General features: G+C 31.7%; 1 protein-coding gene across 1 annotated transcript; it reads left to right on the top strand.

Annotated features, from left to right (window-relative positions):
- Window positions 1-905: 905 nt before the first annotated feature.
- On the top strand, window positions 906-8,724 carry LOC131853743 (hepatocyte nuclear factor 4-alpha-like; the record flags this gene model as incomplete). The annotated part of the gene is made up of 3 exons (XM_059204765.1): window positions 906-1,593; window positions 6,760-6,943; window positions 8,630-8,724. Coding segments are annotated over exons 1-3 (472 nt in total), but the record flags the coding sequence as incomplete, so codon positions are not given.
- Window positions 8,725-14,003: the final 5,279 nt, after the last annotated feature.

The following is a 14,003-nucleotide window of genomic DNA, read 5'->3' on the forward strand; positions in this document are numbered from 1 at the left end:
CATTATGCACAATTATTGATCCGTAGATAACAAGATACAAAACAGCATCATTATTTATACTTTTTTAAGCCTTTATGTAGGTAATTACGTTGTTATGGTCCATTGTAACAATGATTACTGTTATCTAATATAGATAAATATGCTAATTAACAAATTTCACTGTGATTTGACATTAATTATTCATAAGATCATTAGAGAATAAAATTCTCTGCATTTTCAGTTGACGTTTTTTGTTTTCATCTAGATATAACCACACAACAAAACTCATACCTACCTCATACATTATGGCTAGAAGTCTATTATTTTAATTTTACTTACTTACTGAGTGTGAAATACAACTGTTTTGTTTAATGTGGGAAAATATAAAATATATTATTGTATTTTTATGCGTATTGTTACCCATCTTCTACCTTTAGTATCTTAGTTTATTGGTTTCCGACGACATGGCAGTCCGCCGAACGGCTGTACGTACCGCTAATAAGGTGTTTTACGGAACAGCTGTGAAAAATACATTCCTTAAAATACAGCTCCCAAGCATTAGAACACATATCGTTCATACAACTATAGATATTTTGCAATACATCCGTGCCTTTTATAATTAGAATAATAGTCATTTTGAATCCTATGTAAACATCACAACAAATAATGGTAATAAGAGACAACTTGCTTAGTAACAAAGAGACAAAGAGTATGAGACAATCAATTAGTCACCTAACACGTATTGTTTAATACTATAATATGATGTTTATGGTAAAAGCTTCGCTCGTCAGCTGCTAATGAGTCGTTTGATATAGGCACATTCGATACATCCGCTGCATTTCCGATAACGGATGAGTCAGCTCTGTGGGCTAGCAGCGACCAGCGCTGCACTCCTCGCTCCTGCTGATCTGTTAATATCGGACGGGTCATTCATACGGCCCGTAATCGCGCACTCAGCGAGTTGTCACTGAAACGGATGTTGTTAAGCATTGTGGTCAATACTCGTCCGCCAGTCGAAGGCGCAGCGCGTACGGAGAAGGCCGCCGCAAAACAAACCGATGCTCGCCACCCGAAACCGGCGTGGCTCTCAGCAAACAACACTATCGCGAACTCGTTACTACACGATTAATGATAAAAACGAAAACATTACCCGGAAGACGTGCAGTTACTGACATCGGTCGCACCTCGGCAACGCTTCTCGCTTGTTGTGATTCGCATAAACAATACAGTGACATTACGTGTGTTAATCAAAATAGATAAAGATTGTGCGATTACATTTATTTTGGGCAAATTAAATCACCTGCAGGCTAATGTGGGAGTTTATCAACAACGCCACGACGCTATCGAGGCCTCGTGTTGGTTGTTGCTGTCAGTACTAGATTATAGCAAGTGGCAATACATCGTCACGTGGCTGACGGAAGATGCCGGTATTTGGCTACGAGAATATGTCTACTCAGGATATGGGTATAATGGGTTTCTCTGGAGCACCTCAATTCATGACACCCGCGCAGCAGTTCCACAGTTGGGACAAGCCCCCGACGACTTCTTACCCTGGATATTCACAAAGGAGCCCACAGGAAACGACGGACGTTCCGATGCCACAGAGTGGAGAAGGTTTGTAAACAAGATTATTCTAGTATATGCCAATTTCAAATTTCACTATAGTTGCGTTTTTAGCAATAAAATGTATGTTATGCTAATAAATCACAATTTTACACATTCGCGTACTATCATTTTATTTTGTGAATATCAGCGAATAATGTCGATAACGACTTAAAATATATCTTACGTGTATTGTTATTGATGTTTTTGGAGTTCCGTAACCATTGGCTAAAACGGCCCGAATGACTCGTAAGAATCTTTCACTATTTATCTCTTTCTGGAAATATGTATCTTGGCAAACTTTTTTTGTTGTAAACAAATCGGGAAAGTATTGGATCAGTAACACCTGCGTGATAAAGTGGATCAGTCATGGACTATGGTAACCGTTTACTATCAGAAGGATAGTATGTTCGTTTGCCACCATTGTAATATAATATACTTTGAATTCTTAGTAAAGACAGTAATTCGCAACTGTTTTAAGGACTTTACATTACTTCATGAGATAGATAAACAAAATAGAGTACAATTCAACATTTTAAATTCTCCTACGGAACTCTGCGCACCGGTGCGGTCTTAACCGGATTTGTATTATCTAAAACAATATACTATGTGACATAGTATAAGTAGGAGTTAAGAGCAACATTTGTTATCTGTACTAAATGTAAAAAATAGCAACTCATTAATATTATATTTAGGACGCCGCACCCACCTTCTTGTTAAAAGCTACCAATTGCCAATTGGTTTAAAGAAGCTATTTTTTGTTCGAACAGCACTAAAACCTGCGAGACTTCCCCCAAATGCAATCTGTTTATCATCTTTATAATATAAGGTTTTATAAAACGTCACTAGTCATTTCTAACACTAATCATTTCTTCGTAACTTAATTGTAAATTACACCAAATAAAACAAGATTAGGAAATAGGCTCTTAAATTTTTATCCTTAAAGTCCATTTTCCATTTCGTTTATTTATTGCACTTTATTACTAAACTTCAATATATATAAATAAGCAATGGCTAATTCAAATGTAATTTCGGTAAATAACAAAAGCTTCACATTAGATATTGAAATTGTACCTACTAGCTAAATTGTTATGGAAAAACAAAATATTGCGTAATTTTACAAGTGATAACTTATGTTAAGAAACGGAAGAATCTATATCTGTTGCTATGCATAATGGACTCCATTATGCATAGAAATAGAGATAGATCTTTATTAACATATGTATATTAAGTTGCATTAAATAATTGCAATAACGCGATGACTGTGAACAGGGACGAATGGAAGCGAAAAACATATTACGCCTACCCCAAATAAATGGGATAAGGAAGAAGCAGATGATGTATATTAATATGCATTTATAAAAAAAAATACGAACTACGATATTATTACATTGGTTTGTTGTAATTTTAACTTTTATAGTACGTACCAGGAAAATAGATCTTTCTATATAATAATTAAATATAAAGTACCTAGTCCATATTAGTCACACTGGCTAACATTGACATGTATCTAGGTTAACATTATATACGTACATTGTAGCAAACTTAAGACCAAATCCTGAGCTAATCACTAATGCTATCTATCCCTTTTATGTTTTCGATCGCTGTAAGTTTGTAACATAGTAGAAAGACGTAAACTAAACCAACATCGCTTATGTAAAAGTCCAACATTTCTGATTAATAATTAAGTTTGATTGGCTCATAATTTCACTAAGTAAATTTTAGATACATAAACCTCGAGAAAGAAATTCTCGAAATGATAGTAAAAACGGCATCAAAATACTTTCCGTGGCTTAAAAGCGAGTATCTAATAACAAAAACGAACGAAAACAGCGACTTTTTAGTATCTTCAAATATTAGAGATATAAATATGGATTTAGACAAAAACCATTATTTATTATTTTTTTATAATTCGTCGTGTTAACTAAAAGTTACGGTTATTCTTCTTTATTTAACGTCATTTATGTATTTAATGTAGACTCATTAGTCTACATTACTAATAATCTCCTTCACCCCACATTGCTAGCCATGTACAATGTCAGGTTGACCTCCACATGGTTCCCCCTGTAAACCATCGTGATAAATTCCAGGTGAATTTGCCACTATGGGTTTTCTGACCTGACGTCTCATGCATATCTTATCATCCTCCTCTGGAGCCACGCCAACATAAACCAATAGCGGCTATAGACGGAATCATTCCATTGTCATAAATTAAAAGAAATTGTACTACTGAAAAATATATATCTACAAAAGTCAGTGAGGTTCATAACAGTGACTTTCAAAATTGAATTTTTAAAAGGTCTGATGACTTTACATCTATAGTCAATCAGTAGAAATTTCACAATTATATTCTATTAGCTTTATATTATATGTACATCTGTAGTAATTTTTTTATTTAACTATACCCTTTGACCGTCGCATTCTCCGAAGAATTCCTCTTTACTCCATCACCTCTTAATGATTATTGAGTAACTATACATATAATATTCAATTCTATAGTAAGCATGATATAGTTTTCCTTTATAAAAATCTAACCGTAGGTGAATCAAAGGATACATGAACTCCTTTTGTGACGAAATTTAGATATGTCAAAATATCTTAATTAAACTAAATCAACTTAAACATTCAAAATTGAACTAACTATAACTATAGACTTTCAAAATTGAATTTTTAAAAGGTCTGATGACTTTACATCTATAGTCAATCAGTAGAAATTTCACAATTATATTCTATTAGCTTTATATTATATGTACATCTGTAGTAATTTTTTTATTTAACTATACCCTTTGACCGTCGCATTCTCCGAAGAATTCCTCTTTACTCCATCACCTCTTAATGATTATTGAGTAACTATACATATAATATTCAATTCTATAGTAAGCATGATATAGTTTTCCTTTATAAAAATCTAACCGTAGGTGAATCAAAGGATACATGAACTCCTTTTGTGACGAAATTTAGATATGTCAAAATATCTTAATTAAACTAAATCAACTGAAACATTTGTAATATAATAATCTATAGTAAGTAGGTATATGTAAGTGAAAAATACTAAATAGAAGTTATAAAAAGGTTTGAGATATTGATGCTAAACGAATCAATTTCACCCACACAATATGCCATATGTTTTTACGAACGGTAAAAATAACTGAATTAGAATAAATGTGTGTATATACAAGAGAAGAAATCGCCTTTTTCTATACTTTCATCACATTACAACAAATTCAATTAAATGATCAATTAATATTCTATATAAATATCTAATATTTTTAAGTGTGTACGGGAATTTATTGACTTTCTATATTTTCGTCTGTCGCAACAATTACTTCGACTTCATCCATAGTACCTACAGTCCAGGCGAGATACACCATAATCACCCTGAAGAAGACTTTCGGATGATTCGGATTTATTTACTTATGAGTTTACTAAGTCTCGTATTAAACGTTAAGTATTGAATGAATTCATAATTCTAAAAAAAACTACAAAATTGCAATATATACTAGATACATGTTAAAAACAGTCTACTGAAGTTAATGGAACTTACTTCAATTCAAATAATTGATATTTTTAAGTAAAGCTACTTGCATTAACTGAAAGAACATTTGACTTCATTTAAGCAAACGGTTTTTACTGTTTAGTACCTACATATTATTTTACCCGAAGTTGTAGTATTATTATTTTGCCTAAAACCTAAACTATTACAAATGACATTCAAGTTTAACACAAACTGGAGAATACCTCCAAAGTCAGTGTTCTGAAGAACATTTTCACCTCTAACCTAAACGTGTATGTATAGGTACTTACATACATTAGGTCCTTCGTTTCATTACGTCGTAACCTCGTAAATATAAATTCAACACAAAAGCATTTAATCCTCAAAATGTATAATAATATTACCGTACGTGCCGTTAAATTAAAAATTTCGATTAGAAAATTTGTAATCATTCTATATATTACATTAATTAACAAACTATGACTCTTTTCATAGTAAAGTTTTTTACTTTTATTATTTTAGAAGAATATCATAATTAATTAAATTAATAGACGAAAAGCAAAGATTACCATAGTAACTATAGACTATATAATAGAAAATATGACATAGATAACGTAGTCTTTTAATATACCTTAGTAAAGATTTATAATTCCTAAATCCGTAAAATATGGCTTACTAATGAGCGCTTCAGCTGTAAAATGCATGTATCGGAACGGCTACAAGCACTTGTAAAGCAAGCCACTCTATCCACATTCTTGAATTTGTGACGATTTGTTGAGGTTTGCCATGCTTGTGACGAGCTATGATAGTTAAAATTAACAAACTATTAGCACACTGTCAATATTAAAATATTTTGCTTCGTACTCGTTTCTCGTTTAGCTCTCTTATTTGTACGAGGTTTCTCGTACTGTTGGCATGCGTAGACATAATACTTAAATAGGTCATGATATGGATATCACTATTGTCTTGATACAGAGTAATAATTCAGCGAGTACTGTCCTCTGTCAAGCAAATCTCGTCGTTGTTGTGAGGAAATTACACTGATTACAGATCCGGCAAAGGAACCCTCTCAGTATGAACAGCAAATTACATTATCTGACACGTAATGATATTTGCTATGCCAGGAACTAACATCTGGTTATTAAATGTTTAGGGAAAGGAATTGGTAATAATATAGGAACCAATATTCCCATTGCTTTATATCTTAAAAGAACAAACAGGTCAACGCGATGTCCCCCTGGTAACCACCATAATAAATTAATGGTGAATTCGTCACGATGGACTAGTTACTCTTACCAACACCCCCCCGGGGTGTTGATAGTAATGGAGTCTAGTGTATCCATTGCTCGCAATTTAGGTCTCTTATTGTAAAGGTTATAAGAGAGCAGCCTGGCCGGGTCCCTTATTAGCCTACTTACACTTCAAGTGACGAATTCGGATCCGCTATTAATAAAACTTTGTAAATTGATATTTGTAAGTAATGAATACTTCAATACCAAACCAAAATTTACCCAAGGGACGGCGCCTGCTACATTGGATTCAAATATAACTGTCGGACTGTCAAGTACTGTGTTCATCACGACGTATAAAGTTGATAATGCCTCTAACTACTCTATCTGGGACAGTTACCTTATGAATATATATTGTTATTGGTTATATAGATGTTTGTTTATTTGTTGTTACAGACAGTGACATCCAACTGGAAACGAGTAGTAGTGAAGCCAGCGCAGGAAGTTCAGTGTCGCTGTCCCAACACTGCGCGATATGCGGGGACCGGGCGACCGGCAAGCACTATGGTGCGTCGTCATGCGACGGCTGCAAAGGATTCTTCAGACGGAGCGTCAGAAAAAACCACCTATACACCTGCAGGTATGTTAATATTTCACACATATGCTTACATCTACTTATATTACTTATAATATTCCGAGTGGGCGAGTTCCACTTGTGGGCGCTGTAACCCTAAAGGGTAAAAAGAAAAGAAACTCTCGGTTAGAATTAATGTTAAATCTCCGCTAATATAGCTCACAATAATTCATTAACTTAATTTTTACTAATAGTGGTTTTTAAGTAGGTGAAAAAATGGGGGCGCTAAAAAATAATTTATACTCAAAGTGGGCAGTAGACAAAATAAGTTAGTAATAGTAGGCCAGGGATTCCCATCCCTGGCCTACATGATGGTGAATTACCATCGCTTACATACATGAACGGCATCACGGACATCACATCATCATGTGACCCGCGATATCACTCATGCGTTGCCATTCCAGATGTATAGATGCCATGTCTTTATCCTATAATTTCACTGCCTAATGTGCACCTTACAGCAGAAACACAGCTTACAAAGCAAGCTAATTGGCGGCTGAAATAGATGAGACTCAAGTATCCAAATAGACGACATTTTACAGTCTATCTACAGCTTGTATTCTGTTGAATATGGTTTTTGTTGGCCACATTTTTTGTCGTAGTATAAAAAAATCTAGTCGCCAGAAGATCGTATCACTTCTACTGAATATAAAATTAGCAATTTTGCATTTGAATATAACTCTTACGATATATTAATTGTTTTAAACTTATTTCATGATTGTTTATAATTGTACCCATTTTATAACAGTATATTTATCGCGATTTGTTTTTATGGGAGTTCAGCTTTTTGACACTTACAAGCATCCTGGTCACGGGTCGGTTTTTTATATAGTATATTTATGTTACGCAAGTTGTATAACCATATGTATGTACAAGTAGTAATCGACCGGAAGAAATTCTAGAAATAATAGTAAAAACCGTATAAAATTTCAAATAACCCTTTTATTAGGCCTTAAAATACAAACGTAGGCAGTATTAGTGGTTACAAATAAGGTGGAAAGAATATGACGACCTTACGTCTACCTAAAATTGGACGCCAGTGCTACATGTTGCTATGATGAGGCCTTTAAAACTGCATGTCATACAGCGACCCTCTCCAAACAAAACGTGCTACTATGAAAATTTTCTACAATATATAATTAAACTCAAAGAAATTTGGAGACATAGGATAAGGCAACTAATATCAACGTTTCACACTAGTAAAATTTTATTCATACAAATTTGATTAAGAAATACTCGTTACTGAAAATCTACATTTTCTCTATGACAAAAGACCTACATTTAGCTCATTCGTATGAACAATTTAAGACAGTATATAAATTTGAAAAAATATATAAGACATTATAATTATAATTTTCAGAATAACGAAAAAAAAAACCTTTATATTTACTGTAATAATATAGTAAGCCAAGTCGAACGGAACGTAAATATTTACTGCTAAATTTCATAAATTAAACGTATTGCTCGCGCTTGGATGTGTGGAGAGGTATAGAGATAAAACAAATACTGAAGAATACCTACATCGTAATTAATTTGTGTGCACACAGTCCTACTGAATTCTGAACAGTCTTTATAATTTTCTCGCAGTTGTTGATGCGAAATGCGAAAAATGCGAAAGCCCTTGCCTTGTTATAATAATTATAACTTAAATCTGGTTCGCCTTTTAAAAAATACCGTCTCTTTCTATTTCAGATTCAACAGAAATTGTGTAGTAGATAAGGACAAAAGAAATCAATGCAGATATTGTAGGCTAAGGAAATGCTTCAAGGCCGGCATGAAAAAAGAAGGTAAGATATTATATAATTATAATTGTTTACAATATAACATTCATTGAACATAGAAAAATGAGCACATGGCAATCAATTCTACTTCTAGATTTCTTTAGAACGAGACAACGTTTCAATATCATTGATATCTCATTCTTTGTTTACTATAAAAAATAAAAGCAATGTATATAAACATTGTTTTCGTTTGCCATTTATGCACCAATCAAATTCTGGTGCTAAAGATATATATTGAATATAATGATCGATCACATAACTCCCAAATATGATACAACTATGAGGAAGTTAACAAAAGTCAACTATAAACGTGGCTAGGTAGTGGAACTTAAGGAGGGCTGATTATATTTTTAACTAACTTCTAAGGAGACGACTACTTATTAATGACGTATACGATATTACATTAAATTCAAATCCATAAATAGCTATTTATATTCAAAGCTTTACATTGTACAATAGAAACAGTAGCTGATGAAAGAGAGGGGGGAGCTGATTATACTACTTTTAACCAACTTCCAAAAAGGTGACTACGTAATAATGACGTATAAGTTGTTACATTAAATTCCAAACCCCGAATAGCTATTACTATTCATAGCTTTATATTGTACAGTAGAAACAGAATCTGACAAAGAGGACTAATTTTATCTTGTTACGTGTAATCTACTTGAAATATTTACCAAATGTTTATTTTTTATACAAGATAAGATAATTCTATAAATCCGCTAGAGAATTCGCTAATTAACAAGTCCGCAAGCGTGGCAACGGCTTTATTTGTTAATTGTAAATAATCAAAATGTTTATACATGAGTTATTGTATATTAACTCTCACATTAGATCTTATGTAAAATTATTGAATATTAAATCTCTAACATGTAATTATATTTATCTATCTGCATATAAATGAATGTTACAATACGAAAACAATTTGTAGAAGTATTGTTCTTCTTTGAATACAGCAAAAGGCAAATCTTGGCAATTTTCAGTTCACTTTGTATTCTGAATATGTTGATATAATAAAAAATCTATTCAAATCTAATTATAGATTTACACATGGTATTCAAAATTGCCTTGCATATCTATTTCTATGGCCTTGTGACGTCATAATGCACGTCAAACAGTCTACACTTACAGCAATAATACCTTTTAATGCATTTATTATTGTATCTATTTAATCGATAATTATCTAAAGATTAAAAAGATTGTATATCTACTCATTACAAGTTTTAAATTTACAGATATATCCGAAGCGGTTCTTATGTTAATTAATTTTATCATTATACTAATTATATATCTTTGGTTGTTCTAAAACTGTAAATTGTTATCGTAAATAATATTTATTTTAATAAACTTAATTTATGGAATTTTGAACAATCCAGCACTTTGAATATATATCTTCTATCATCGCAAAACAAGCAATATTCATTCTGTATTCAACTATATCCAAAATATAGTTAAAAAAATTATACAAGTATGCGTTATTGACGCCTAGCGTAAAGCGTCAATTTCACGTAGGTTTTTGTGCGGGTTGTTCTAATTCTATAAATAGTTATCATAAATAATACAGTCCAATCCTTTGAATATAGATGATCGTAAAACAAACAATATTCATTCAGAATTTAGTTATATCCAAAATATCGTTTGAAAATTATTTACACAAGAATGCGTAACGTAAAACGTCAACATCACGTAATCGGGTAATAGCCTAAATTCGCTTCACAATCTTTATATAAAAATATATTATTATTTATCTACTTGATCACTACATATATAAAATTTATTATAATACTGTTTTATGTTGCTAAACTAGTATCCGACCGTATTTCGGTAGTAAACTCAACAAATGTAATTTTTAATTCTACTGCTTAAATTCTTTGATTTAATTTCATAGTGGGTCCTAAATTTCGTGAGATTTTCAAAATCTGCACATCTATCTGCAAATCTAAAATATTTCGTTAATACTTTTGTGCTATCGAAATACTTTAAAATATTCGTGGTAAATTTAATTACATTGCAAGAGATGTAACGTCATACAAGGCAGAGCGCAGTAAAAATTGTTACAAAGCTCGGAGGGGTAAACAAATCTTAAAATACATGTGACGTAATATATAGTAATAGCATTATGCTATCTGTGTACTTACTTAAAGCTGTACAGCTGAAGACTCCCCCCCCCCTGAAATCAGTTGTTATCATAAGTATGTAATCGCTATCATTTACGGATTTTTCCATTTACGGATATATTGTTGGAGCATATATCTGTACAATAAAAAATGCAGTGAAAAGTAGGTATTTACAAATGTATTTTATTTTATCAATTTATCAGAAAAGAAATACGAGTAATTAAGTAATTAGCTCTACATTAATCTAATTATATTATGAGTCTCTAATCTGTCATAAAATATTGAACATCTCATAAGTAACCGTAATAAATATCATGTGTTGACGCCACTACTGAAATACAAATAAATGTTACGCTTCCGTACCCTGCAGTTATTGAATAATTTATTGCAGAGGCACACAGGAAAAACAGTAAGGTTTAAGTAGATATGGTAGTGAAAAATTATAACATATAGTTATAATTTTTCACTACCATATCTCGCCTTTAAAATACAGTATATTATGTAGTTATTCTTCTTTAGTAGTATTTCTTCTACACTATACATAATCTGCATTATGTATAGTGTAGATACTGTATCGATAGAATAGAAAGATATTTTTCTCATTATTGCGCATTTCTACCATAAATAATATAATATATCGCCTATACCCAATATAGGCAAGATAATGATGTACTGTATTTGAAGATATCTTCATTATTTTTATCGAAAAACAATATGATTACTTATCATATTTATCTTATCAACAAAAAACAGCTTTACCACCTACAGCTACACAGTTACACAACAATCAATGTAACATCAGGTACATACGTACTGACGTACCACCTACCTGCAAATTAATAATTAGACAGTAACAAACATACATGTGTCAAGCATACGCAAGGAAGTTTGCGATTTTGCGCATATAAGTTAAATATTGATATGGGAGGACCTATCATGAATTTTATCCTTTGCAAAATAATCATCGAAATTCACACATACACAAGCTTCTCGCTTTTACTGTAGGTTGAAAATTCGTATCAAAATCATGAGCGTATTATTCGTTGATATCTATACTTTAATGACTTATATTTGTCATATCTATTTAAAATTATGCCATGTGTCTTATGGAGTAGGCAGAGAGAAATCTTAAAGACCGTTGCAAAGACCGTTAACCATTTTTTCATACACATTAGTTTCGGCTACAATTTTTTTCGTTGTTTTTAATAAATGAAAATGGATGGTACTCGTATAATGAAACTGTATATTCTGATAGGGTACCAGTGGATGATGATAGGATAACGATGAAGTGAGGCCATTTCGCACATTGTGACAAATTCATCAGTGAGTAAATTTGATTTTGCAAATTATATTATACGTTTCGAAGTCGACGTATTAGAGGACATTACTAGCAATGGTCCTACTAGTAGCTTTGGTGTTCTATCCGAGCACGATTAGTTTAAGTACCCCGGTGCCTACATCCTGTTACTACTACACACTAAATAAAATAACAATAACGATTAGAAATAGATAATTGTTACTTCAAAATTATACGTATTAATACGACAAATCAGATAAGCCACAAACTGCCGATGAAAATATAAAATGATTTTGTTTTGTTGACTACTATTATCTAATTCCGGATAACAGAAATAGATAATAATAAGGTTAGAGAAACATCGATCACTAATCATTACAGGAGATAACTGTCTATTATCTTACAATGTAATCTATATTCGTCATTGTAACTAATATTAGTTTGCTGAATAATTGAGTAGCTACTGCGATTTGACAGTTGTTTGCTATAAACTATGTAAAAAGTCGTCTACATGAGTATCTCAGACTTACGTATTACAGCCGACACGCAGCTTGCTATGTAATGTGTTTCGGTTTAAGAGTGATGAATAAGGTAGTGTAACTACAGGATGCCCATGCCTCCTACGTTTCAGTCTGCAGAAATGGCAATGCATGCATGGTATCGTCAGATTGTTTGCCATTCCTAATTTAAAAAAACAATCTAAAAAATACAATAAGAATAGGTAATTTTCAAACTTAAGGCAGCGGTACAACAGTTTGTTTTCTTCTGAAGGCAACTAACATAAGCACCGCCGTTATATATTTAAATAAGTACCGATATATTTAAGTCGATCAATGTAATGATAGTATATCTACTTACATTATAAAGCGATACAACGGATTTAGATAAGGGAAAACCTGAACAGTTTTGGAGAAATTTTCACTGTTTGAACAGTCCGTTATTCCAGAGTAATATAGGTTATATGAATATTATAATACTATATACAATAGGTAATTATTGTTTTAGGTTTTCTAATTCTCACTCTAATTCAAACTCTTCTTATTTTCTAAGTGACTCACAAATTAATGTTTATATATACAGACAAATTTATTACAATATTTATATATTTTTTAATTTAGAAATAAAGTCAATAACATTTTGATAAATATTCACATTTGTTGCGCCATTGCTTGTCGACATTCTATTGAATTGACGTACCATTGTTCAGTAGAGGAATTCTCATAAATAATAATGATTCTCTACAATTATAATGACTTATACATATGTATTTAACGTTCACTAATCAATGTTAAAATTTAAGGAAATAATTAGTATATGTGCAAACAATTTGTCACTACTGTATATAATGGTATTGATAACACTTAACAAGAATACTCACACAATATAAAAGTTATAGATAATAAAGATATATAGAAAAGAAGTCACAATATGTTTTATATTAATGGAAACAATGTATACATATATATATATATATATATACATACATACTTTATTAAAAAATAAAATGCATTTTTATGACATATTTTATTAACAGTAATAGAGACCAATTCTGATAAATTATTTATCACTATTATCTCTGTATGGTTATTGTACCGGATGACTTTTTTGCCGTTCAGAGAAAGGGCATACACACTAGATATAATTGAAGCACTATACATAATTACAATCAATATTACGCGATTACAAATTTGTCTGAATATACAGTAAAAAGATTTTACCTCTACGTTGTGTTATGTAATGTATGCAATTTCCTGTACTTCCATATAACTGTCGTAATTTTATTCAAACCATTTATGTATGATGATGTATCTATAATGCAGCTCATTATATGTACATATCATCTTACATAAATGGTATAAATTCACGGTAAT

The sequence above is a fragment of the Achroia grisella genome, unplaced genomic scaffold (assembly GCF_030625045.1).
Source record: "Achroia grisella isolate CSIRO2021 unplaced genomic scaffold, CSIRO_AGI_Agris_v1 utg906, whole genome shotgun sequence".
Lineage (NCBI taxonomy): Eukaryota > Metazoa > Arthropoda > Insecta > Lepidoptera > Pyralidae > Achroia > Achroia grisella.